Source organism: Gallus gallus, chromosome 2 (genome assembly GCF_016699485.2).
Source record: "Gallus gallus isolate bGalGal1 chromosome 2, bGalGal1.mat.broiler.GRCg7b, whole genome shotgun sequence".
NCBI classification, from domain to species: Eukaryota; Metazoa; Chordata; class Aves; order Galliformes; family Phasianidae; genus Gallus; species Gallus gallus.
In genome coordinates this window covers 40,341,159-40,367,745 of record NC_052533.1, presented here as the reverse complement: position 1 = coordinate 40,367,745, position 26,587 = coordinate 40,341,159, and the positions used below count along the sequence as shown (strand labels likewise).

At 41.1% G+C, this 26,587-nt stretch overlaps 2 protein-coding genes and 1 long non-coding RNA gene across 3 annotated transcripts in view; 2 read left to right on the top strand and 1 right to left on the bottom strand.

Annotated features, from left to right (window-relative positions):
* The window catches only part of DYNC1LI1 (dynein cytoplasmic 1 light intermediate chain 1), a 22,358-nt gene extending 14,343 nt beyond the window's left edge, over positions 1-8,015 (top strand). Inside the window, exons 6-13 of the mRNA NM_001167737.2 lie at positions 1,129-1,222; positions 2,803-2,938; positions 3,309-3,420; positions 4,220-4,279; positions 4,395-4,439; positions 5,520-5,640; positions 5,800-5,958; positions 7,088-8,015. Coding sequence (NP_001161209.1) covers positions 1,129-1,222; positions 2,803-2,938; positions 3,309-3,420; positions 4,220-4,279; positions 4,395-4,439; positions 5,520-5,640; positions 5,800-5,958; positions 7,088-7,200 — 840 coding nt within the window. The 3' untranslated portion in view covers positions 7,201-8,015. The remainder of the gene's footprint in view (positions 1-1,128; positions 1,223-2,802; positions 2,939-3,308; positions 3,421-4,219; positions 4,280-4,394; positions 4,440-5,519; positions 5,641-5,799; positions 5,959-7,087) is intronic.
* LOC121113112 lies at positions 250-18,532 on the bottom strand. Its single transcript, XR_005857834.2, has 2 exons — positions 14,432-18,532; positions 250-14,110 (listed from the first exon to the last, which is right to left on the bottom strand). It is a non-coding gene; the product is annotated as an uncharacterized LOC121113112 (long non-coding RNA).
* CMTM6 (CKLF like MARVEL transmembrane domain containing 6) lies at positions 13,355-26,587 on the top strand. Its single transcript, XM_025148025.3, has 4 exons — positions 13,355-13,521; positions 18,531-18,707; positions 20,123-20,221; positions 21,643-26,587. Exons 1-4 carry the CDS (start codon positions 13,396-13,398, stop codon positions 21,790-21,792), a joined length of 552 nt encoding a protein of 183 aa, XP_025003793.1. The 5' UTR covers positions 13,355-13,395; the 3' UTR covers positions 21,793-26,587.

Sequence of the window (26,587 nt, the reverse complement as noted above, 5' to 3'; positions counted from 1 at the left end):
GGGGATGCTGTAAATTGTGGATTTGGGGTGGGAAACTCGTGGTTCTAAATTCATTCTGAATACGTTGGATAAGAATTCTTATAGGTTTTATGTTGAAGGTTGGGAATCTTCTGGAAGCCCCAATTGCATGTTAATTTGGGTGTAGTATTTCCTGTGGTGTTACCAGTTTTCAGGTAGTTAATATGTCTGGTTTTGCTCTCAGAAGTGAGCTAGTCAGTAAGCAACTGAAATTCCCTTTAATTTACAGAGCCGTTCTATATTCTGCAACTAATGGTTTGGATTTTTAAAAACTTCTGTTTGTTTTTTTTTTTCTTTTAATGTGAAGGAAAATAAGTTTCAGGGTGCTAGCTAGTAGAGTGCTGCTCTGCTAACATTGCTCAGCTCTTAGGGTGTTTCTGTGACCTGATTTGGTTTCTGTTAAATACTTCACACTTTTAGTCTAGAGAGAAAGTAGCATGGTTCTTGTTGAAAAAGTCATTCTTGAAAAGCCATTCCCTCATGGCTTTTCAGTTCTCATTGGCATTAAGCATACTGCATCTGCAGCCTCTGCTTGCCCTCAGTGAAAGAATAAACGTTTTGATGCATATGCTGTTACTTGTAGAGAAGGCTGACCCTCTCATTTGAAAAGCACCTGTGTAGTTTTTTTCTCACCTCCTGATTCTCCATTATTCTTCCCTCACCACAACCATTATTTTTTTCTTCTCATCCCCATGCTTCTTGCTTTGGCTTACCTTTGCAAAGGGCTAGCAAGTAGCCAGACAAAAAGACTATGCCCTGTGATAGCACAGCATGTAAAAGCATTGTGCAGAAAATGGTTGTATTCAATGGATCGGTGTTCAATAGAGATGTTGATTTATTGCATAACGTGGTTGCAGTTGGGAAGAGAATGGAAAATGGCAAACACTTTAACTCTCAGTTTAATGCAGCCCATGATATGTGCATGCCAAAGTGCATATATATAGATAGATAGTTATCTTTTTAAAGATTTTATGTTTCTAAACAATCTCAGGAGGTTTTTGTTTTTTCGCTTCGCCTCCTATGGCCCAGTTGTGAACAGGAGGTGCAGCAGCACTGCTATTTCAACAGATAGCTGGAAGTGGTATATTAATTCTGTGCTTATTTTAACAGTGCGATGCCATCAGTGTTCTGGAAAAAGAGCATGACTACAGAGATGAACACTTCGACTTCATTCAGTCACATATCAGACGGTTTTGCTTACAGTGTATCCTTAAACACATCATAAAGGCAATAAGGACTCAAAGCTTTTTTTACATTAATTGTGACCAGCTTAAAAGAATACTTGCATCTCTACCAGAACTGTACACAACTCCTTCCTTGTGTCTGGATGTCAGCTTTGGTTATTCCCTACATACAGTGCTGGGTTAAATATTTCTTCATTCTGTTGAATAATTTTAATTCATTACAGATATGCAAGAGTCTGCCATGTCCCCTTACTTTAAATTTCTTTCCTTGCCATTTCCATACTGAAGAATCAGTTCCTAGATCAGCAAGTCTTAACCAACAACCTCCCTAAAATAGCAAGAAGATAATTCATTTTAGCATGAAATCATTTCAGATGCCTATAAGATGTTGTTCTTTTTGACCAGATATGTGGTGTCTTCAGTGTTCAGTAATCCCACAGGATAAGGTGATGAGGGAAGAAAGGAAATACGAATTGCTGTGGGAAAGATTCCCTGGCTTTTCTGTTAGTAGGCTCAACATACATGAACTGTCACTATGCTATATATAAAAAGTTGTTTAGGTAGCTAGGTGTGCTCAAATATAGATTTTAGGTGCCAATAATGTGCCTTCATTGTGTCATCATAATGTGTGCTGTAGTAAGTGGAAGTCTAAATACTCCTGGGAAGACAACAATTAACAGATTGAAAGGTAGTTCAAAACCATGAGATCTCATTAAAGTACTGTGATGGCACCTCCTTTGGATCTAGTTTTTCAAAATGAAATTACAGATAATTTCAGTAAGTTCTGTAGACGAAGAAAAGGAATATGAAAGATGAGTAGGAATTAGTCCGTGTAATTGCCATATGCAACTTAGAACTCTATTCTGAATGTCACTGAATGGGAATCAGATCTTGTTAGATTACTTACCGCTTTCAGAATTTGAATTTCATCTATGTAGAAACTGGTTAGGGTTTGGGGCATTTTTATAATATCAAAGTGAAAACTACTTGAAACTTCCCTTGCTGCTTTTATTAATCCTGTGTGTAAATAATCTTCCTTTGATACTGAACTGTATGGGAATAATAATCACTCTCTTTAGTACTAACGTAGAGCACAACCCATTTACCTTCCTTTGAAAGGAGATCACTCTGTAATATTTGGTCCCGAAATTGAAAAACCCAGCTGGGAAAGTGAAAGACCTTTTGTATACTTGGAGCTACTGATGTTAATGCTGTAGTATCTGTGTCACATCTCTGTGTAGTCCTGCAGGATGGGAGAATGATGAGATAAGGATATGGCATGAAAGTTTTCATTCACTGAAAGCAAAAGCAGTTTAAAAGACATCATAGTGAAGCTATTGGTATTATGGGCTTTGAAAGTGAGAAGAGCCTTTAGTCAAAAAGCAACAGATGAGTTGCCTTAAAATATATGCAGGAAGAGAGACTTAAATTCTTAAATAGCTTATTACAAAGAATAGCATTGGAAGTTGTTTGACCTATTTCAATTTTGTATCCATCTTAAATGTTTCAGAGGAGATAACCTTTAAAACAACAAAAGTGGGTCATTTTCCCTTTTCTTACTAACCACTAAAATGGAGTTTTCTTTAACAATTGTACTCAGATGGGGCTGCGCTTATTTACACTTCGGTAAAGGAGAACAAAAACATTGATTTAGTCTATAAATATATAGTCCAGAAGTTGTACGGGTTTCCTTTCAATGTTCCAGCTGTTGTTGTGGAAAAAGATGCAGTATTTATGTAAGTTATCTGCACTGTTGTGTGTATGTGACTACAACGTATATTTGTACAGGACTGCAGAGCCTTTTTTGTCCCGTGTCTTTGAAAGATGAGTGTAACAGTGTGATGAGCTGGGGGATTTGGAGAGGCAGGGAGGCTGAGATAACAAATACTGCCTCAAAGAGAAATGATAAAGCAAGGGACATTTCCTCTCATTTATGGTGAACCAGTCCCTGTCTGCAGCTACCTGTACTGCTCAATAACCCCCTTGCACAGAAGAAAGGAAATGATGACAACTTTCTGGGCATTCAGTTCCATGTAGATGAGAACTGCATTCAAGAATAACCTGAAGAAATGATGAAAATTAAAGCCAAATGATCTTTCTTTCTAGTCCTGCAGGTTGGGATAACGACAAGAAGATTGGCATCTTGCATGAGAACTTTCAAACACTAAAAGCAGAAGACAGTTTTGAAGACAGCATAAGAAAACCACCAGTCAGAAAGGTAAAATGAGATGTTTTAAAAATGGGATACATTTTGCTAATATTTTTGGCAGCTTTTTATTTGCTTATCTCCCCATCAGCTTTTGGAGCTTTGCTTCCAAGACTATGATGAACTTATTTTTGCTTATTTTGTCTTTTCATTTTGCTCTCAACGTTTTCTTAGTGTTTTGTATACCTCTCCTCCAGCTTATACAGTATGTTCAGAACTTTTTGGTGTATTTCCTCTCTCATACCGTTTAAGAAAAAGGCTGAACTGTATGAAAAACATGGAGAGATTGAACAAAATGCCAGCAAAGTGGACCGTGTGTATATGTAGAAGTTATTGAGTCACAGAAATATTTGCCTTCTTTCTAGCAAAGTTAAGAATTTGGAAGTGATCGTTTTCCAAGTGTGAGTTATTTCAGCTGAGAAAACTTAACGCTGTGTCTTTGCTGTAATCCTCAACCAAGACATACACTGATGTGTTGAGTACTAAGAGTCCAAGGGAAATGTAACTGGCAAGCTTTTTGCGTGCTTATATACTGCAGATTATGAACTTTGGTATTTGCCATGCTTGCTTTGGTAAAGCTTGTGTTTGGTGAGTTCCTGTGTAGACCTGGGATCTAAGATGTTTCTATTTCTTATACCACCTCATCCTAGTGCAAAAGTTACTGAAAGTAACACCAGGCTTAGTCCAGGATAAGGTAACAACATGAATTGGAGAGTGTGCATCTGTGAACAGATACTGTGTATCCTACACCTTATGTTGTGTTCCTGCAGATCCTGGCATTAGTGGTTTTTTCTTTTCTTTTACCTTGCAGTTTGTTCACGAGAAAGAAATTGTTGCAGAAGATGACCAAGTGTTTCTTATGAAGCAGCAGGTAATGTTCTGTTCATGAAACAAATGGCCAATGTTTTATCTAACAAGATTCTTCAGAAAGTTTTGTGATGTCTAATAATACATGGCTTTATTGGTTGTTTGTTTCTTTCTTGCAGTCGCAACTGGCAAAGCAACCACCTACTGCTGCAGGAAGGCCAGTGGTTAGTAGTTACAAGTATTTCCAATACCATCACCTGTATTTGAGGGCTGTTTGTTTCTTAACTGCATGCGCAAATAGTTTTGAACCATTTATTTGTGTAAACTACATGGTGTTTAAAGCCTGTTTCTCACACTGCTCTAAAATGATGACACTTCTTTACAGCTAGGCATGACAACTTGTATTGGCAGGAAGGGCTAAATGCTGTGGCTTTACTTTTCATATGTTAGAGTGCATCTAAACAGTTACTTGACTACCCTTTCCATCCTAAGAGTGTGCCAGGGAGCAAACTGTATGTCAGCTGAATTGCTTTGGTGAGTTTTATGTCCAAAATTTGGTGCTGTCACTCTAGGAATATTGAAACTCTGGGGGGAAAAAGATATAGATATAGAGGGAGAGAGAGAGAGATTTGTGTATATGTATATATAATATATAAAAGATATATAATATATATTATCTATTATATATATCTTTATATATATATATGGTTAAGTGAGAGTTATGATGTCTAAATTCAAACTAACTAGGAAGTAAGAAGTTTAATAGAGAGCATGTAAATTTTTAGAGATGACTTCAAATTTTTTTAGATGAACTGCAATTTTACAAAAACATACATTATCATTGAAGAATTGAGTAATGTTTTGAGGGGTTTATTTCATTGGAGTTTTTTTGCTCATTTGTTTGTTTTTTCCTTGGACTGCCCTTAGTCCTTTCCACATAATTGGTGGCATGTGGTGTTGTCTTTCCAAGAAGCTGATTTTAGGTCCTCTACAATCTCATCAGTGCAGTTTTCACCATAGTCAGAGGAACTATAAAATAACAGCTTCACCTCTCTCATTGAGGTGCCTGGGGGGAATCTTCAGCAGTGCTTCAGTTGCACTGAAGTTAATATTTGTAATAATGTCATAAGTGTGGAAAAAAATACCTAAAGAAAATCTATTCCTGCCTCATTTCAGTTGTGAGGGAAACTACGTTATTAAAGAAGTAGAACTGAGAAGCAGGTGCTTAATTTCACGTGCAATTACAGTGCACGATTCGATTCTTTGGAAGACTTCTTTTAATTTTCTCCTCTTTCTTTGCACAGGATGCCTCACCGAGAGTTCCTGGAGGATCTCCCAGGACACCAAATAGATCCGTAACATCCAACGTTGCCAGCGTTACACCTATCCCTGCTGGGTCCAAAAAAATTGATCCCAACATGAAAGGTACCTTTTACTTTCTGGGGACAAAAATTAATTTGGGGAAGTACCTTTCTTTAATGAGCTTATTTAGCATAACTGAAATATTGAATTGCTATTTATTTGGACAATGTTTGGATGGTTGTTTCTTCTTTTGTCTTCCCCCCCACTCCTGTCTCCTTGTAGCTGGAGCTACCAGTGAGGGAGTCCTGGCGAACTTCTTCAATAGTCTGTTGAGTAAGAAAACTGGTTCCCCTGGTGGCCCTGGTGGTGTTGGTGGCAGTCCTGGCGGTGGCAGCGCTGGAGGTACTGGCAGCAATCTACCACCATCAGCAAAAAAGTCAGGTATGCTAAAAAGATCAGCTCACAACTTAGACTGAGTTGTGCATCATTCAATGTAGTTTATTGGAAGTAGGAGCACTGCTACCTTTAACTGCATGTTTCATTGGCTATGCCTGTTTATTCTCACAGTGATTCAGTATTGCCTGCCCTTCTTATGGCTCAGAGAATCAAAGAAAACCTTCCCTTGTAGCTGCTTAAGCAGCTTATGCCATAATCCATTTTAATATTATTCAGATACTTTGGGACTTCGTTTCAAAGTAATGTGTATCTATATCATCAGTGTTAAAATGACTTCAGTACTTTTTAACTTTTTAATACTTTTTTAAACTTCCTTTTGCCAGTGGTATAGCTCCGATCTGATGAAGGTTTTGACTGAGTGGCTTCAGCAGTCAATCAGTTTAGTATTTTCTTTCGACAGCATGTTTAGTATTCGTCAGAAATGTCTGATAGTGATTCCTTTAAAGCTAGATGCATGCAAGACGGGAGTAAGTGTAACAAGTGACCTGGTGGAGGGGGAAAAAAAAATAAAGGTGTATTGCAAAGTAGGGTCAAGTTTAACTGTGAGTGTATACATGTTTGTGCTATCCCAAGTTATGGGGGAGGTAAGCAGGTGAGGAGAGTGAGGGATTTGCTACCTGAGGGTGTGCACGCACCTTGAGCAGCAGTGTCAACTTAAGCTGACCAAGTTTGTGGAACAGACTCTGGTCTGTGGTAAAACTCCTGATTTCCATTCAGAATTACTTCAAAATACAGCTGATACAGCAAATCATTGGGAAGTATTCATAATTTATAGAAGACAGCGAAGTGTATTTTCTAGACTTTACATTAACTCTTCATATGCCCACAACTTCATATATAGTTATGGAAGTTACTTTGAGAAATCTGAAATACAGGACGTGACTATATTGCTTTTGTTCCTTTACTGTTGATTTTTGGCCTTAAGCCTTTACTGCATGCTTTGGGTTGCAGAGTAACATTTCTAGGATTTGCCTGGAGTAGTAACAACAGGTTGGTTTTTTCTTTGGCTTTTTTGTTTGGCAGATTTGCAGATGCTTCTTGAGAACTGAAGATACAAAGGCTTTCCACAAACGGTTTCATTAACATCACTGAGTGATGTGCATTTCTTTTGTAGGTCAGAAGCCAGTTTTAACAGATGTTCAGGCAGAATTGGACAGAATTTCACGAAAGCCTGAAATGGTTTCTCCTACATCACCTACGTCTCCCACAGAAGGTGAAGCATCTTGAAGACACCAAATAAAACCAATTGTTGAGTTTTCTGGGGTAATTCAAACTTGCCTCTGCCTCTTCCTTCAGTGACTGGAACTAAAGAACTGAAACATCGTTTCAGAACACAAACAGTTTGTCTGTCTTTCTTTCATGTGTTGCCCAACTTTACAAAAGGGAGCTGTACAGGTGAAAAAAGGTATCACATCACGTAGGACTACTGTTCACAGTGCAAGAATAGTAGATAAATTTCTGGGTTTTGTTGATAAGTCAGTGTAATTCTGTGAAACTGGCAAGTATGTCCACTTACAGATAAAGGTTGCTTAGAGCAGGAAGCTGATGCACACCACAGGCACTTAATTTATATTGATTTCCCAACTTATTAGTTTATTTTAATACCCTCTTAAGTAGAACGTAGACCTCTAAAGGAGAGAACTACTACTAGTTGTTGGAAAATAAAATCACTTGCACAAAACTGTAACGACAAACTCCAAATATACTTGAATGCTTGATTTGGAGCATGTTTGCGAATCTGTTTGATCTCCCCTGAGATCTATACTGCATTCAAAAACCCATGCAAAAATTTCACTCCAGACTAAGACCTTAAATTACTGGCCGGTTTTTGGTTGTTTTCTTTGATTAATTTCAGACACTGATAAAAGATGTATAAAGAAAAAGCAGAGGTTAAATGTACAGATTATCAGTATCCAGATTTGTCTATATATATATGGCTCAGCCTTAATGTCCCCCACTATGTTTCCCATATTAATTATGGTTTAAGATTGGTCATCAAAACTGTAATCAGTTAATAAAGTGTTCTCTGCATTCAAATTTAAGTAACTTTCATTGAAGCCACGGTGTTCTTTGTTTACAGCTAAATTTGAGGATGTTTTGTAAAACATCTTAAAATACACTTTATCTTGTACTTCTCTTTGAATAGTATTGCTGGTAGAGATTTAAACTTCCTTGCAGCACTGTTTCTAGGAGGAACTGGATAAAAGTCTGCTGTGTTTGTTGCTAGGAGTAAAACTAGCTTCTCACACTCGTGTGGATTCTGCTGCAAGCACACTAGTTACACCAAGAATCCTGCTGATGACTCCAGCATGTTAGAATGGCCTGGGTTGAAAAGGACCATAAAGATCATCAAGTGTTGCGTTAGACAGCTGACCAAGGTCAGGGCTTCAGCTTTCAGTACACAAATGTTGAGCATCCCTTCACTGTTGTGTTTCAAGCTCATGGTCTTTTCCTACTGATAGTCACATACTAAGTGTAAAAAGTATATCCTGATACTAATAATTACCAACTAACTTCAATGAGTTTAAGGGGGTTTTTTTTGTTTGGTTGGTTGGTTTTGGTTTTTTTTTTTTAGTTTAGTTTTGTTATTTGTTTTGGATTTTTTTAAATAAAGCCTTTATTTCTCCAGCTTATTTAGGAAGCCTCTAATGAAGTGCATCTTCTGTATTTTGAATGTGATGCTAGTCATCTTAAATTCCAAATTAGGTTTGCTCCCCGTGGAAAAGACTGCAACCCAACAGACTGGTGCTTACATTTTGGGTGTATAACTAGAAATTTGAAGTTAGGATGGTAGCTAGTCCATATAACTCAGAAGTCATATATGCATTTCAGAGACTGCCATGTTTTCAGCTGAAATTTAAGAACCATCTGGAAATAGTGATCTCCTACCCCAAATTTTCAGGCTTAAAATTTGCAGAGCAGGTTTATTACAACCACTCTAATCAAAGAACTGATATAAGAACATAGTGGAAAGGAAATCCCCTAAAAGAGTTTATTTTGTTGGTAGTTGGTTCCTTAACTACACAGGTCTAGCTCTAAAAGTGCCAAGTAACTTCTGTGCTGTGTAGTGGTTTTGCAGTATTCATAGTGCAAAACATTTTGAAATACTTTATGAAAAATCATCATCTGCTCTTCTCGTGTGCTAGGCCAAAGCCTTCTACTAAGTAACACTAAAGGTATCAAAGGCATGCAGGAGTGATTAGAAGTGAAATTGATGTTACTGGTGCTGTTATTCCTTTTAGAAATGAGATCATCGCAAATCTCACATGCTTAAAATTTAGGGCATGGAAGAACAATAATGAGTAAGGAAGAGGTATCCTTTCCGAGCATCTTTTCATTGTTTTCACCAACGGGTGCCTGAAAGAAGTGGAAATGGCCCTCTGTCACGGAGCCTTGCTTTGCACGCTGCTTCTGGTAAATTCCACTTTCTTCATCTGCTGTTTCACAGCTGTCCAACCAGCATAAACAGGCTGTAGATAGTGACGGCAGCCTAAAGAGAATTTAAACTTCAAGTAGGGAAGCTGGCTACTTCCATGCTGTTGAATAGAAAGGCCAGGTAGAAAAAGTCCTTTCTTAGCCTTGTTGTAAAAAATAACAATAATAAAGATCTTTAAAAACCAAACAGCTAGCGGTGGATAGGGAAGAAATATATTTAGAAGTTTTAAATACGCAGAAGTGATTTTCTGTTTCTAGAACTTCGTTTTATGAAGTGAAATTCGAGTGAGTCATTAGTAAGGTTTTCCCCGGTCCCTGCCTCCACAGACAAAGAATAAAAGGCAAACCATGTAGTTCGATGGCTTCTAATATATTGTCTAGCCTTCCCAGTGTTCTGATGGTGATGCATGCCCTGCATCCCTGATGGGAAGCTTGTCCCGCCACACCTTCCAGGTCAGTTCACTCCATGCAGTTGTTCAGCAGTGGGTCACACATTTCTCTGTGTGTCACCTTTGCTGAATCACCACCGTAGGCAGAATTATAAGTACTGCAGTTGGAACAGTTGATTAATGGTGAGCGGTCCCTACGTGCCAGTCCACTATTCAGTATTCTGAGTGAATTGTATTAAGTATGGCTAACACTTTAATCAGAAAGTATGTTGTCCCTTAATCAAATATAACAAATAAGTAGCATTATTTCAAAATATAAGCATCTTAATTTGCAACTGTAGAACCATTTGCTGTTGAATACGTCATAGCTATAGGATTCTTCTTATGCAGATGCATTGCAGAAAACCAGTACTGAAAATTAGTCTAGCCCAGCATTTGGGAAATGTGGAGAGAGCTGAGCATTTTACTTATTCTTGTGCCATGAAGGCGACTCAGAAATAGCTGTTAAAAATACCGATTCCTGATCTTTGGCTGTTTAAAAATCCCACCCTGTGGCTAGTTAGTACAGTGCTCAGGCTTAGTGAAGTTCAGCTGCAGCACTGAGCCCAGGCAGAGCCTTTGGAGCTGAGCAAGAGTCAGGAGATGCAACGTGTGCAAGTCTTGTCTGAGTTTGCTTGTCGCAGTCCTCGCTCTGTGATTCCCAGGGCTGGCTGGTCATCTCATACAGAGCACTTGTGTGAAAGAATGCTGTCAGATGTCTGCATGGGAACCGAAACCAGGGGAGAGCTGTGCCTATGACTGGCTGACTTCTGTGGAGTTTCCCAACTTGTTCTGTGGTGGTCTGCCTCATCACTCTTCAAGTGAAATGGAGCCTGCCTCCATTAGTGGTTTGGGCTTTTAAATTGCTTTCCTATTCTTATACTTCCTTCTCTTTTGCCCTCCTTGAAGGCAAGTAAAAAGACAGAATTGTATTTCTCAACATGGGAAAATGAGAATTCATTTGTGAGAAGTCAGGCCAAGGGAGGGAGCCTTGCTGCTAATCTTGACTGTGAAGGATTTATGTTTCAGCTTAATCTGGGTAATTCTGTAATATCGTACAAAGCTAGTTCCAAAGGTCCGCCAGGGCTTCACTTCATAAAAGCTGGGATGATACCTGGCCTGTACTCACCGTATCCCAGGGGCTGACATTTATTCAACTGCTTTGTCACTCAAGTCGTGCTTCTTTTGTCATTTTTTTCAATGCGGTGAGGAGTGATATCCGTGTTATAAAGCTATACTGTAATCTCCCCTAATGACGTAGCTTTCTCCATTTAATAGGTACTTCTCTATGGTCACCGTGGTGGTTATCTTTGGAGAAGATGTAACGTGGGAGAAAACTAGGTCACTCATCACTAATCTGCTCCCACCAACCTCCCACTCCTTGGCTGAGTGGAGATGTTGTGGCAGTTTACAGTCTAATTCCAGGGCTGCTTTCTGCTGCAGTGTCCTGCTTTCAGCTCGGGTCTGCCATTCTGGTACAGGTCGCATGAGTAGGAAAGACTTTATTTTTGGAAAACTCTGTCAGTACATAAAGAGAAGAAACTGAATAGATGCCCACCTGGAGTGGGATTTCCATTACATCACAGCCAGCTAATTGCAGCTGTTTGCATTAAACAGTTATGTATCACAACTGCTGTTTTGATCTGCGTTCCCTCTTTAAAGGGGAGAGAACTCTAAAGCTGTACTTGAAAGACAGTTCTGGTGAAAGGGTAAAGAACAGCTCTAGTTTGTGTGCATAGCAGCATTTGCACAACAAAATGCTGTAATTATTTTTCAGGTATCTGGTCCTATGCTGTCTGGTTTTCATTCCTTCTGTTACAGATCTTTGTGGCTTTCCATTTTTTGAGATCTTTTGCTTTCCAAAAGATCTTTGCCTTATAAACAAAGAAAGCAAGCACCCTAAATAACCTAGGATTTAAATGGCAAGCCAGCTTTTACACTTCTGCTGAAGGCCTGAACAGGAAAAATAAATCCTAGAAGATGGCAGTAAGTAGGAAAAGGTTACAATATATTTCATCTTTAGTCAACTTTGTGTAGTTTTTCAATTGGTCCTTCAGAAGCAGCTCCTTTCAAGAGCTGCCCTCAGTAGTAATGTCTGTGTTCACCCTTTTGTAAGGCTGCCTTAGGACGTAGGTAACAGGACTGGGAGTAGCTACAGGTATCCTTAGATGGTGCTGAATACTTTATAAGGAGCACTCACAACTGCTTCTATCTGCCTAAGCCTTGTTTCCCTCAGACAAAAGTAGCCTCATCATATAGGACGTGTTGTGGTCATTCAGCCAGCTTTGAAATATAAACGACAAAGAGAATAAAATGGAAAATTCCTTTAGAAAATGGGTGCCAGCCTCTGTAATACAACCTTCTTTACAGCCTACTAATGTAAAAACCAGCAATGAAAGCACAGCAGTACTCTGGATCCCTAAGAGTAAATATTCACTACACCTACCTGCTCAGCCCTGTACTCCTGGGGTGCTGCATGCAGAACTACGTTAGACACATCCCAACCCCCAGCAGAAGCTGTGGTGCACTCATGGCAATACCTTCCTTATTTCACTAGGAACTCTTGTGCCTGAGGAATCACAGGGCTTGCCCACTCACTTGCCTCTAGAGCCAGCTCCTGCAACAGGCACTGTTTATGGCACAAACACACCTGCACCACCACCTGCAGTGTTCCTCCGGGTTGTGTTTTCCTACAGGGAGGGATCCCATTTACAGCCCTGATAAACAGTAAACAGTAGCCCAGAGCATGGTCCAGGTGCCCTTACCTGCTCTGTGTTGTGTTACCTGTCCGGGTACGGTGGCTCCTAACAGGCACAAACGGTGCCTGAGCTCTGTCGGTGCTGCACACACATGCTGTGCTGCTGGGCTGAGACGGGCAGTGTCTGACCATTCACTCGGCTCCCTCAGCACGGGCTGTGCTCAAACAAAGCATGAGTAAAACTAAGGCCGAGAAAGCAAACTGCCACTTGTCTATCAGTAGATTATACTTAGCAAAGGGTATCTGAATCTGACTGTGAAGGACCATAATAGTTCTGTGGATAACACGCTAATAAAAGTGAACGTGGTGCACTTTTGCTAGTATATAAAAGGCTTCATCTATTTCCATGCAGCACTAATTGCTGTAGCTGCCTTTGAAAGTAGGCGTGTGCAGACGTATGGCAGCAGGTTGGAACACCCCGAGCTGGAAGGGACCCTCAAAGACCATCGAGCCCAACTCCCCGCTCCACACAGCACTACCCAAAACCCAAACCGCACGCCTAAGAGCGCTGTCCAAACGCTCCCTGAGCTCTGGGGCCGCGCCCACCGCCGTCTGGTGAAAGTTCACAGGGATGCGCGCCAGTCCCCGTGCAAAGGACAGCAGACGCTGCCGTCGGGCCCCCCTCAGGGCAGCGGAGCGGCGCGCCGCCGCCCGCCCCTCCTCTCGTGCCCGGGGCCTGCAGGAAGCGCTTTTGTTTCAGCGTTGGCGGGCGGGGCGGCGCCTCCGCCTTCCCGTTCCCTGCCGTGCTACTCCAGCCGCCGCCCTTTTGCTTTCGCTTCCCACCGGCTCGGCTGCGCGGCCATGGAGAACGGCGGCGTCTACAACGAGACCACCGAGCCGCAGGCCAAGCTGCCCCTCCGCCGCCGCTGCGGCTGCACTCTGCGGCACCTGCGGGGCTGGCGGCTGGCGCACAAAGCCCTGCAGCCGGTGAGTGCCCTCGGGGCGCGACGGGGCGGAACGGGGCGCGCTCCTTTCTCGCCTCCCGGCTGAGGTGAAAGGCCGCCGCCGGCACGGCTCTGCTGCTCGGCGCCGGGGTTTAGAATGCGAGGGGCAGCGCTTTCTGCAGAGGACGACAGGAGCGAAAGAGGAGGTGCAAAGCCTCCTCTGAAGCTCAGGGTACGGCCGTGGAGTTGGCCGCCCCTCACGCACCCCGGCAGTGCCACTCCTGCCTCCCGTAGAGCATCACACGCAGTGATGGTGACCCATCCGGAGAGCTGAGACGCTGCTTCTCACCGGGCGGTCCCGTGAGCGCCGCACAATGCAGGCTCACCTTCTGCCCGCTTGTCGCCGTGTTTTGAGCGCCTACAGCACGCGGGCACCCGATCCATGCTCCCGTCTGTCCGGCGGTGCTGGTAATGGTGCGGGGAACAGATAGGGGAAGTACTCACACGGAGGCAGCGGGACAGGCGCCTGGCTAAGTGTGTCGGTGCCCGTTTTCCGGCGAAGTGGCTTTTCAGTCGGATGTCTCATGCTCGGAGGAATCGTAGGTGGTTTCCAGCCCTCTCTCGTGTGCTCACTGCGCAGAAAAGAGGACACTCCGTTTATAAACTTTGGCTCACACAGAGCCAAAAGGAAAAGAAAGGTAAAGGTAGGACTGAGTGTTGTCAAAAGCAACGCTTTCTTAATAGTGCTTTTAAAACATCGCGCCCAAGAATACTTTAAATAGATAAAACAGGATGTAAACTTTTACTTTGTCATCTAGAGATCGGTTGATTAAGTGAGATCTGCTGGCTGCTGCTCCCAAGCAAGCAGATCATTTGTATCAGTAGTTTGATGGAATAGAATAAAATATTACATGTGCAACTTCAGCAGTGCACTGAAGTCTCCAAATTGTTACCTGAGCAGAGGCATTGCTTAAAAAGCTTTCCAGGTAGCAGAAAGGCCTGTCCGAACCATGATGGGTAGCTGCTTGATAGGCTCCAGAAGTAGTTTGTGGTCTGCACTTGTCCTACAACGAGAGGAAAAGGAAAACTGAATTATAATCATTCACCGTCCTAATTTCTGACAAATCTTCCCCCTCCTTTTGTTTCCATTTACCAAAATGCCCAGTTCTGGAGTTCTTGGTCAAAGCATTTAAAACAAGTACCAGGAATTACTGAGGGTGGAATCCTCAGCATCCCCAGTAAGAGAAAGTTTTAGGAAGGATTTTTGGAAGTCCCTGTGATTTAGCTAATATTAGCTTCTACTAGCTGTCTGTTAAAATAGGGATTCTCTGTTATTTTGGGGATTACACATTGATTATCACTGGGGTGGACTGCTAAATAGAGCGTTGGTTTCAAGAATCACCCGTCTTTGTTACAGAATACAATCACAGAATCCTTAGACTTTTAAGGGACCTTTATAGATCATCTAGTCCAGTTCCCCTGCAATGAGCAGGGACACCACAGCTCCTGATCCAGCCTGGCCTTGAAAGTCTCCAGGGATGGGGTATCTACCACATCACTGGGCAACCTGTTCCAGTGCCTCACCACGCTCACTGTAAAAGACTTTTTCCTTATATCTAACCTAGATCTCTTCTCTTTAAGCATGAAACCATTTTCCTTCGTTCTATCACCACAGATCAATCTAAAGAGGCTGTTCTCTTCTTTTCTGTAGCTCCTCTTTAGGTACTGAAAGGCTGCTCTCAGGTCACTTTGAAGTCTCCTCTTCTCCAGGCTGAACAGCCCCAGCTCTCTCAGCCTATCCTCACAGGGGAGGTGTTCCATCACTTGGATCATTTTTTTTTTTTTTTTTTTTGGCCCTCCTCTGGATGCACTCCAACAGGTCCATGTCTTTCCTATACTGAGGACTCCTCATCTGGATGCAGTACGCCAGGTGAGGCCTCACCTGCACAGAGCAGAGGGGCAGGATCACCTCCGTTGCCCTGCTTAGCTGTACTTCTTTTGATGCAGCCCCGTATACAGTTGGCTTTCTGGGCCATGAGGGCACATTGCTGGCTCCTGTCCAACTTGCCATCCACCAGTATCCCCAAGGTCTTTTTAGGCAGGGCTGTGCTCAATCCTTTCATTCCCCATCTTGTATTGGTAATGGGGGTTGCCTTGACCCCGGTAGAAGACCTTGCACTTGGATTTGTTGAACCTTATGAGGCTCACCTGGTGTCACTGCTCAAGGTTGTCTAGATCCCTCTGAGTGCCATCCCACCCCTCTGGTGTGTCGACCACACCCCACAGCTTGGTGTCATCCACAAACTTGCTGAGGGTGCACTCGACCAGCTGTCAGTGTTACTGATGAAGTATTAAAGAGTATCAGCCCCAGCAGTGACCTGTAGGAGACACCACTTGTCGCTGATCTCTGTCCACACATTGAGCCATTGACTACCACTCTCTGGACTTGATCCTGCAGCCAGTTCTTTGTCCACTGAACAAGAAGATCAAGTATTTTATAAAATACTGTGAAATCACCCGCAGAAAACTTCTTTCTAGGCATCCTAACTGTGTGGGTTTCTAGATTGCTGTTTTGTTTTACTTTTGTTACAGCTGGATTGTTTTGTTGTTGTTTTTTTACTCCATGACTGGTTCAAATTCAGCACTGAGTTAAACATCACGGTGCCTACTGTGCCATGGTTGAGGTAGAAATGAGTTCTCATCTAAAGCAGTAGCAGTTACTTTACTTTTTTAAAAATACCTTAACCAGAAAGGAAAATTGTAATTCAGCCTCAATCTGCTATTTGTCCTGAGCTGCTTCCTTCCTATAGTAGCCCTGACTGTGGAGCAGTATAGAACCAACCCTTCTAAACTGGAAGGTTTGTGCTGGGAATAGCACTGCTCTGTACCCTCACGGGCCTGCTGGCAAGTTCGTTCATCTACTTTATTTTTGCAGCATTTCTCTGTAGCCTTTTCCTTATTAAATCCACCTGAGAAACGTGATATTTGCATAGAAACTTGCAGTAGTGGTAATGTCAGTGTTGATGAAAAACTTCTTGCTGGCGAAGGGCAGAGGGAGATATTTATTTTCTGTAGGAGAGGGAGGGAAGGTGGGAGCTGCCTGTTTGTGTCTTCAGGTGTGACCTTGGTCTTCAGTGTGAAGGAAGCTCTGTCCCACAGGTTTAGCTGAGCTGCCCCTCTCCGCTCATTGCTGACAGCTCGGTGGAAAACAGTTGTTGATATTCTGTCCATTTACTGCTTGGAAGTCTCCATAGGCACAGTGTGGAGAAAGCAAATATGAAACTAAAGCAAAGGACAAGTCCCATAAAAGACTCCAGTTGATCAATCCTTTTATTTTCATTTTTATTTTGACACGGAACTCCTTTAAGTACTCTCTGAATGTGATTTTCTCTCACTTGCTTGTACACTTGGCCAAGAGTTTGTTTTTTTTTCCCTCAGTTACTTGGATCAGGTCATGGTTACCTGGGCTACTGAAGGCTTCTAAGGGCAGGTTTCCAGAAAGGCTCTTACTTTCCTTCTGGTCTGTTTCGTTTCCAGTGAAAGAGATGGCTGATATGGAGAGTGCTGATACATGAAGAGGTGGGAATATAAATCACAGAAGAGGGGAAGAAAAATAAAAACATACCTCCTATTTTAGCTCACCTTGCAAAAAAAAAAAAAAAAAAAAGTGAATTAGTCATTGGACACAGCTATAAGCAAATCTTTTGATTATTTTTTTTTAACTCTCTAAAAATTGTAAATTCAGAGCTCAAAATATTCCTTGGGCATTCGCCGCTGTTTTAGGTGTGAGTGTTCCTGAGCATTGTGCCTTTGCCAGCAAGTGCAGGAGGGAAGGGAAGTATGTTGAGGTCTGATTGTAATATGCAGTTTCCCACCTCCAGTTCTTTCAATTTCTGAGATCCTGTTTACTTTATACACAATTGTGTATTCAAAACATGATGTTTCGAAGTGCCCTTCTGAGGTCTGGCTTAGTTGGCGGGATGTGTGGTTCCCATGTGCTAAGTCGCTTCTCTTATTTGTACTGTCAGAAAGCTGAAACAGAAGACAGATCATTGTTTTCCAAAATAAGGTGCAGATAAAGCACCTGCAGCTGTTTTTTTACACTCCATATCTGGAAAATGACAATTCTAAATTCTAGAATTTGGTATTTTTCGTAGAGCTGTCGCCCTCCCACATGCTGTTGTTAATAATATGGTCATCATCCTTGCATCAGTATTCGTTTTATGACTGACTCTTGTTCCTAAGCATTGCTTTGCTCTAATTTGCTGAACTCCTTACTGCACGGATCCATATCCTGTGTCATCTTCACAGGATGAAGAAAACCAGTGAGAAGTGACCCCAGTGAGGGATCATTTAAATACAGCAGTATTCTTTCCTGCACAAAAAGGCAGCAGAAAATCCAGCAGCAGATGCATGATGGCTGTATGGGAATTAATTCACGTTGCATCCTCAAAAAAGGACAGTTGCAGGAAGGCTAGCTTAAACTTCTGCATAGATTAAACACTGTCCAGCGTAGCTTAAACGTAGCTTAAACTTTCTGGTTCCTGCAGTTGAGCTGCTGTTGTTACTGGGTTCTAAGTACATGAGCCACGCTTTCTCTGCAGTTGACCAAGAGAGGCAGCTGGCTGGGTCAATGTCTTTCATTTCTCCCTTGCCCCAATCCGAAGTGCATTTAAAATTAAATGCAGCTATAAGTGGTAGGCAGTAGAGTTTGCGCTTCTCATCCGCCTGCCTGGTTTGCTCCCAGCTGCCTCCTGCACAGCACCACAAATCAAGAGTCTTTGCTTTCTAACCAAAAAGTGAGTTTGGCGGCGTGTGCTCAGCTTAACCAAGGGCTGTTCACTGCCTGACTTTAACATCAAGTTAACATGAAATTGTGTCTCTGTATTTCTGCATGTGATAAAATAGTACAGAATTTTAAGGGGCACTTTTTAGATCCAGTGTTTTCTTACAGCTGTCTTCATTAATACTGATACCAGAGGCATTCAGACATTCATTTGTTAAAGATACTGGTGTGACTTGGCATGACTGAAGCATGTTATTTGTTTGCAGGTCCTCTCTTTTCTGGCTGTTATTTTTGAAGAAATTGTGGAGGATTGTATCAACTGTCATGGGCTGTACTTCTTCGAATTTGTAAGCTGCAGTGCTTTTCTTCTGAGCCTCCTGACCCTGTGTGTGTATTGCACCATTGCATATGAAACATTTGGGAAAGATAAAGTAAACAAAGTGGTAAGGAATTTTACTGCTGTTTTAAATGAACCATATAACGTAAGTTCTTCAAAACTGCTGTGGAGTCAAAAAGGCTGTGCAGAGTGAATCTCCTATTACTCTCCATTTAAAAAGTAGATTAAAGGAGGTTATATTACCTTGAGTCAACTTTAAGAGTCTTCTTAATATTGACAGCTTTTCAAAATTGCCCTACATGTAGGATGTTAGGACTTGTGTGAAAGCCTTTCATAAAGGCTTCCACTGCTACACTGTTATAATAGGTCACTCCAAAAGTAATGCCTCCTATTTATTTCCATGGAAACTGCAACAGATAAAAAGAGCACAGTAACACTGTGAGATAAAGCAAATTCACAGCTACAAAATGCTATTTGTCATCACAGTCACTACTGTCATCTATGCATTTTCACCAGAGATGAACAAAAGCCTGCATGCTGTGCTTGTAAAAAAAAATCTGCACCAGTGGAGGTTGTCACCACTGCTGTTGTTGTCACCACTGCTGAAATGCACCACCCACTGCCTCATTGTCCCAACATTCACTGTTTGGTCTCCATAAACATTCAACAAGTGCCAATGGGTGCCATTTTTTCCACATGGAGGAATTCAGTTCCACCCCATTGTTTCATACACACTGCCATGTCAGACGCCATTCTGTCAGACTGCCCCTCTGCTGCCATCTGTCACACAGCAACAACATGTAACGGGATATTGGTGGGAAGGTTCAGCCTCTGCTGCCACCCATCAACATCTGCCTCTGACCTTGTGGGCCGTCATAACAAATTAGGAGGCATTACTTTCAGAGCAGCGTTCATATGTATGAAACGGTTTTCTACCAGCATGGCACTTGAAATCTGCCTACCTGTGGTATCTGTTTTCCTACTGAGTGTAGCCTACCTCCTTTTTGATAATAATTGTACTGGTTACTGCTCACGCTTTTATGTTTCAGAAGGTGCACTGGTGGCACAGTGTCGCTCTGTAAAGTCAGGAAGGCTGTTGTTTTTGGACTGTCCTTTCAGTGCAAGCAGTAACATTATCACATGAAGGTACAGATAAGGGAGTGCAGTCAGAGATTTGAATGAGCACCTTCACTTACAGGTTTCTAGTTTCCCAGATGGAATAATGCTAGCATGATTGACCTGCACTTGAATTTGACTGTGAAAAAGGTTAGATGCAATGAGAGAAATACTGAAAGAAGATTAAAAAGGAAAAAGGACTGTATAAAGTTGACCTTTTTAAAACAGTTAATGATATTGAATGTTGGTTGGTAGTGAAATCAGTTTCCTGAATCTCACACGAACGTCAGTGTTTCAAATTGTAAATTCATGGTCAGATTAACTCAGTTGCTGTTAGGATGTTTGCTTGTTTGCTTTCAGGTAGCACATCTACACTTGTGTAACATTCATTTCTTTTATTTGCAGAATTTTTGGACCATGTTAATTATAGGTGCCTTCTTTCTGATAGCTTCAATAGTGCTTGCTGCAACCAGCTCTGGGTCTGCTTTTGAAAAAGCTGCGTGTGTAAGTCTTAAAATTCTATCATTTATTTTACATTTAAATTGTATCTTAATTTCTCTGCTCTTGAAACCTCACTCAGTTTGCAGGCAAGAAGCTGGGCAGGGAACAGACTTCAGTGCATTATGTTGTTTCAGGAAGAGAGCTATTTCAGAGCTTCTACAGACTGGAAAGCAGGCATTCCTTAGGACTTCTGGAAAGCTCTGCATACTCTTGAGCTCCCCAGCATCTTTGTTCCTCACCTAATTTTGCTCCCTTGGCTCCCTATTCTTCCCTGTCCTCTGTCACTGTTGACAACACTGTCATCTCTCAGTGCTCCCCGATAATCTCATCTCTGAAATGCAGATCAGCTGTCTTTCCATAATATCCTTCAGTTGTAAAGGCAGCAAGCAACCACATCTTTTGTCAGGCATTATAAAACATATGTAGAGAATGCTGGCTTGTAAAGGCTGCGATAAGAATCACAGTTTCCTCAGTGACAGAAATAGAAAAACAGGGCACACATCTCCTGGTAACACTGAAGAGGCTCAGAGCAATGCACTGTAGAGGCTTTGTGGCACAGCTCCTTACCTATTTGGCACTCTTTAAATAACGTTGGAATTGTGAATATGTGAGTTTAAAAGATCAAATTTTGATTTTTATTCCTGAATGAATTAAAAATGGATTAGAAATGAAAGCAAAATGCTTCCACTCCATAGGTAGGATGAGCTATTGGAGATGCATATTTTCATGTGGTCCTCTGCTTTGATGTTGATATATTCATACCTAATGACTTGAGTATAAAGGCTCCCCAGTTTTTGCCTTTATTTCTATTTATTTTTTTTTAGCTGGAAAAACAAAGTAATTGTGGTTTAAGACTTATTAGTATCTAATTGCTTATTGCTTTGGGGAAAAACAGCTGCTTAAAATCAGTCAAAATGAGTGTAAATGTGTGCATTTGATTCCTTGCTTGAAAGAAGGTGCTAAAACCAACCTTCTGCTTACCACTCTTCTGCTATGACTAACAACGAAACTTGTCACCCTCTCTTGCTGACCCAGCAAGGTCTTGTTTAGGTTCTGCTGGCTTTTGTCTCTTCACCTTCCATCTGTTACTCTTCTTCAATTGGTCCTTCTAAACTGCATGTGTCTGTTGTATAACTGTTCTGCTATACTACTATACTTCTTCATTAGTTTTACTGAAAAACAAAAGAAAAAAATTACTATTAAGATCTGTTTAGAAAATATTCTAACATCCACAGCTGATTAAGAGAATGAGAATTGTAAAACCTTTTACATTTAATATACTACAATATGACTTCCAACCCGTTGCCAATTGAAATTGAAGCACTGATTTAATATATGAGCATTATTAACATCTCTCTCCAGGCACTTAGAATACTGTCAATGTCTGTACAGTTTTAATTCCTGTATTCCTTTCACTTTCACAGGTGTTTGGATTTTTTGCAAGTGGGGCATTTTTAGCTGAATTTATATGGGACCTTTGGTGCAGTCGGAAACAAAGCACTGAAGAACGCTCTGAAAATCCAGGCCACACTCAAGGTGCCACAGAAGATCAGCCACTGAATAAGCCGAGCTAAACTTTCTGAAATTAGTTCATTTTCTTGAGTGGAGCAAACTAAAACAAAGTTTCAGTGCTCTGTAGGTAATAATTTCTGTCTCTTCCTTCTAATCAGTTTTGTATGCGTTGCTCATCACAAAAATTGAAAGGTCCGTATGCAAGTAATGACATCTTGAGCATCGTGTTTTATTTAATTGTCTGAGTAATAGGTGGTCCTGCCACCTATTTAGGCAGCATACCTTTAAAAAAGAAAGTGTAAATAGAATAATGCAAGGACAACAGTTTGCTGGTTTGATCTTGGTAGAAGTGACTAATAAAGGGAAATCTGTGATGCATAAATTCCTAGTTCTGCTCTGAAGACATTTTCTCTATAACTTGGACCAGATGCTTCTCTTACCAGCTCCAAATTAGAATAGCAGAATTCATTCTTATTGGTCAAACAGTGAATGTAGAAGAGATACCTAACTGCAGCCTTACAAAAACGCTTATCCTTATGTGAGGGTGTGGGATTTTCTTTTTACTATTCACTCTCTTCAGGTCTGCCTGTGAGATCAGTTTCATGAAATACTGAGTGTAGAGTTGTTATGCAGGGGGTAATGTAGTTGTTTATTAAGGAGAGAGCTTCGCACATCATGATCAACATTCACACTTGCATGACAGAATGTTCTTTCAGGTTGTTTCAAAACCAACAAAAAATGCAGGAATAAAAACTGCTAGTTGGGAGAGGAAAAATTGAAGAATAAGTATTTTCACAAAGTAACCCCAAAGTAGCAATTTGAACATCAAAGGGAAAAACATTACTGGGAAAAACATCACCTCACGTTGGTACTATCCGTGTGAATTTAATTTGCAAGGTTAATGGCATTCACAACTTGTCTATGCATAAATAATGGTGAGATTTACTGGAATTGTTATGGACCATGTTCCTTTCTTTGGTCTAGTGCACCATGGCACTGGTATAAGGCTTCTTCCTACTGGCTGGCTTAGCTGGTGAACGGGTAAATAAGTACATCTACATAAGTATCCTAAAGCAAAAGGCCATAGGACTGCGAGAAATACTGCTGATGCAGCATGTATCAGACCAGTGATGGGCATTTCAAGCTAGATGCTGATTGCTATAAATAAAACAGAAAAAAGGCATCTTTCAGATGTCTGAGGTAGAAGCAAAATTGCTAGATGTCATGTAGAAGAATGCCTTCAAAAGTAGGGCAAAGTGCCATAAGCCAAGAGATGTTCCAGAATGCCAGAGCATGTGAGAAAAGAAAGCTGATTATGCAAAAACAGTTCTTGTTTGAGTTCTCATGGCATTGGTAATATCTTCAGGGAAGATTCAGGCTGGACGTTAGGAAATACTACTTCTCTGAAAGGGTGGTCAGGCACTGGAATGGGCTGCCCAGAGAGGTGGTGGAGTCACCGAGCCTGGTGGTGTTTAAAGAGCGTTTGGATGTTGTGTTGAGGGACATGGTTTAGTGAGAGCCATTGATGAAGGGTGGATGGTTGGACTGGATGATCCTGTGGGTCTTTTCCAACATTAGTGATTCTATGATTCTATGATCTTCCAGGCATTAACACCATTTCATCAATACTCTTGTCTGACAGATTTATAGTCCTGAAACCTGTTGTGGCAGCGCTAAGTCTAAGCCCGTCAGAATTGTCTATGAGAGCTGTATTTGGAAAGGGATGAGGAAGCCAGTGTAAGAGAAAGCAGTGTAAAAGGTCAGCTTCTTTTTCTAGTACTGTTACTTTCCGATGAACATGAGTTTGTGATGTTCTCTCCCTAAGCTCTGAGCCTTAACTTTAACACTACACTTTGCTTGGGGAATGTAACATTTTTGACAGCTGGTGTGAAGCACCAAGTTTAAGCTGTGTCTTGGTTTCAGAGCCTTGCATAAAATACATATTTTCTTTTATGGAATTTCTCTCCTTGAAGATGAAATGTTATTTGAACTGTCGTTTATTTTCTTGTATTTATTAGAATCCATTTGCACTAACCTGATCTCAGTGTAGGTGTACAGAGCTTGCTGTATCTGTGTCTGAAAACTGGGTAGATTAGAGATGTGTTTATTTACAAGCAATGTAACTGGCAATAGGAAACTGGTCATAGGAAGAAATATCTGCTGCAATTTGCAGTGTCTTACTTTGGGGTATTTGTTCGCAGTGGTGATTAACCTTTTAGATTGGTGTGAGTTTTTTGTGTGTTTATTTGTTGGGTTTTGTTTCCTTTTTAGTTTATTGCCCGAGATTCTACTGAATTTTTCTGACATCAAGACTTCTGTTGTTTCTTAATCTTGATGCTGTAAATACAGTGTAAAAATAACAAGGTGCTGCGGATATTATTTAAACAATGCAGGACTATGACAAATCTTTCATCTTGGGGGTAATTTTTCCTTCTTTTTTTTCTTTTTTTTTCTTAGCTTGAAATATATGAAGAGAGTTATGGGTTTTGATTACTTTCTCTATAGACTTTTCTCTGCCTAAGTGCTTTGCTATTGGCATCCATTCCTGAATTGGAGATGTAGTACCAAGAGGGATCTGTGAAGCCATTTCTCTGCCTTGGGCCTCCCTGCCTATATGGTATCTACCACTGATTCTTTACAAACAAACTGGAATACAAAGCAAGTTATTTTTACAAAAAGGTGCCACAAGCAGTTGGTGTCAGAAGTGGCTGGAACTGAGTTCTGACTCCCATCACCTGTGTTAGACCTTCTGAAACAGAAATATTGCCAACCTTTGCAGAATAGTTTGATGGATTCTCTTGCTACATACATGCTGGCATCCCTGGTGTGCTTTCGGTTGTTAAGAGTGAGGATTTTTTAATATACACTTCATTTTCCTTGTAGCTGTTCCAAGCAGTTAGCGTTTACACATTCTCTCACCAACTGACTGATCTGTGTATAGATTTGAGAACCAAATTCTGTTGACTGAAAGGGATGAAAGCATTGCCGCCAGCTAATGAAAATGAGCAGGTACTTTTCTGGAAACTGGTTAGATCTGTTTTCCCTTGTCATAGGATTTTTCCTAATAGGAGACATGTAATTCTTTAAAACAATACGTAGTGCTCCATTCCAGATACTGTCTAACTGGCATTCATCTGTCATATAGTAAAGTAGTTAAACACCACATATGGGTTAAGAGTTTGAGGTAATTGCTAAACTGTTGCTACCAAAACAGTTGTTTGTTAACAAAGCAGTTTCTGTATGGTTGTACTGTTAATCCTAGGCTTTTAAGCTTGAGGGTAGGGTGTAATTGGTTTTTTGTTGTTGTTGTTTAAAAATAGTTGGGAATGAGGCTTGTTTGTATCTATGCAGTTCTCTGCTGCTGCTTAACTTGCTTTGTGAGCTCCCCAGGGCACAAGGGCAGATGTGTGTCTCTGCAACCCTCCAGGCCAGGTAGGGTGAGAGACTTCCTTACTGCCACAGCCAAGCAGAGTGGTCTCCTCCAGTCCTGATGTGTTCCTGTTGTGCTCCTGGTGTTGGCTGCAGGCTTTGAGTGTCTTTCCTCCCATTAGGCTGATCCCAGAGGATGGCACTGGATTAAACATCATTTTTTGCAGGAGCTCTGTGTGGCTGTATGTCTCCTACACTCCCGTGCACTGTCAGCAAAGTGGTCTGCATGTTTCCCAGCCTGTTCCTGATTAAACCATTCTGCTTTCTTTAAATCAGCTATTTACATTGCTAAACGAAGTTGGCTGATTTTGACTGAAGTGGATTATTCAGGAGAATGGTGGGAGCTTTAGCAGAAGGGCTGTTATGAAGAACTATCTTAGATTGCTTTTCCTGATTGCAAAGCAGCCACAATTGTACAGTCTTAACTGATAGTAAAACCTGTGGAAAGGAGCTGTCGGCACAGTACATCAAGCTGAAGATTGTCTTCACCTTCTTCAACACCGCGCTTGGCAGTGGTGCTGCGAGCCTGCTCAGACACATTTAGCCTTCTCCAGCTGAGCCCATCCAAAAATACTTGAAGGCTCCGCAATGACTTTCAGGCATCACTTATGCTTACGGTGCTGTGAGAATCAGTGCAGAGGGTTCTCCAGGATGTGTCAAGACTTGCTGTTAAGGAGCTGAACTGTGAGTTTTTGCTCTGAAAAGCCACATGTACGTTATGTAGAGCATGAATTTTTAATGTGTTAAGCACATATTAAAATAACAATGCTAGCAATGCCCTTTGGATTCAAGTATTTGAAGGAATTGTGCCCTACAGCTTGTACTCTGCGCTTGAAAACAGCAGGGCAGGGTTGTGGTCCCGTACAGTCCAGTTCCACCATTGCACACACCAACTTCAAAATGCAGTGAATTGTCTCATGCAATGCTAAGAGCTCAGCACAAGATGTTTTTGCATAATGGCCACTGTGGTAATCCTCACTCTGTTCAAATCTGTGCAATAAAAATACTAAGCTTACTATGCTGAAGGGAAATATTTTGTGAGATATTTGAGAGGTTGTATGAAGTTGTAATGAATTAATATGCTGGTAGTGCCTTTAAGATGGAAATTCATCTTTGTTTTAGTTTATTGCTGCAAGCAGCAGGAGATATCTAGATTAAATCTTATGCTGTTCAGAACTATCACTTTCATACCTTTGAGAACTTAAGTGCCTTTTACTGATTATTAAATCAGAATGATAATGCAATTGTTGTATTTGTATTAAAAAAAAAAGCATATAGTTTTGTAGGCAGTGTTGCCTTGAACTTCCATTAAAATAATTGTGAAATGTTTTATTATTTGTCCATTCTAAATCTGTCATCTTTTTAATGGTTTTTTTGGTTCTTAAAGATATTTTGTAATCATTTTGAAAATAAAATATTAGTAAATAA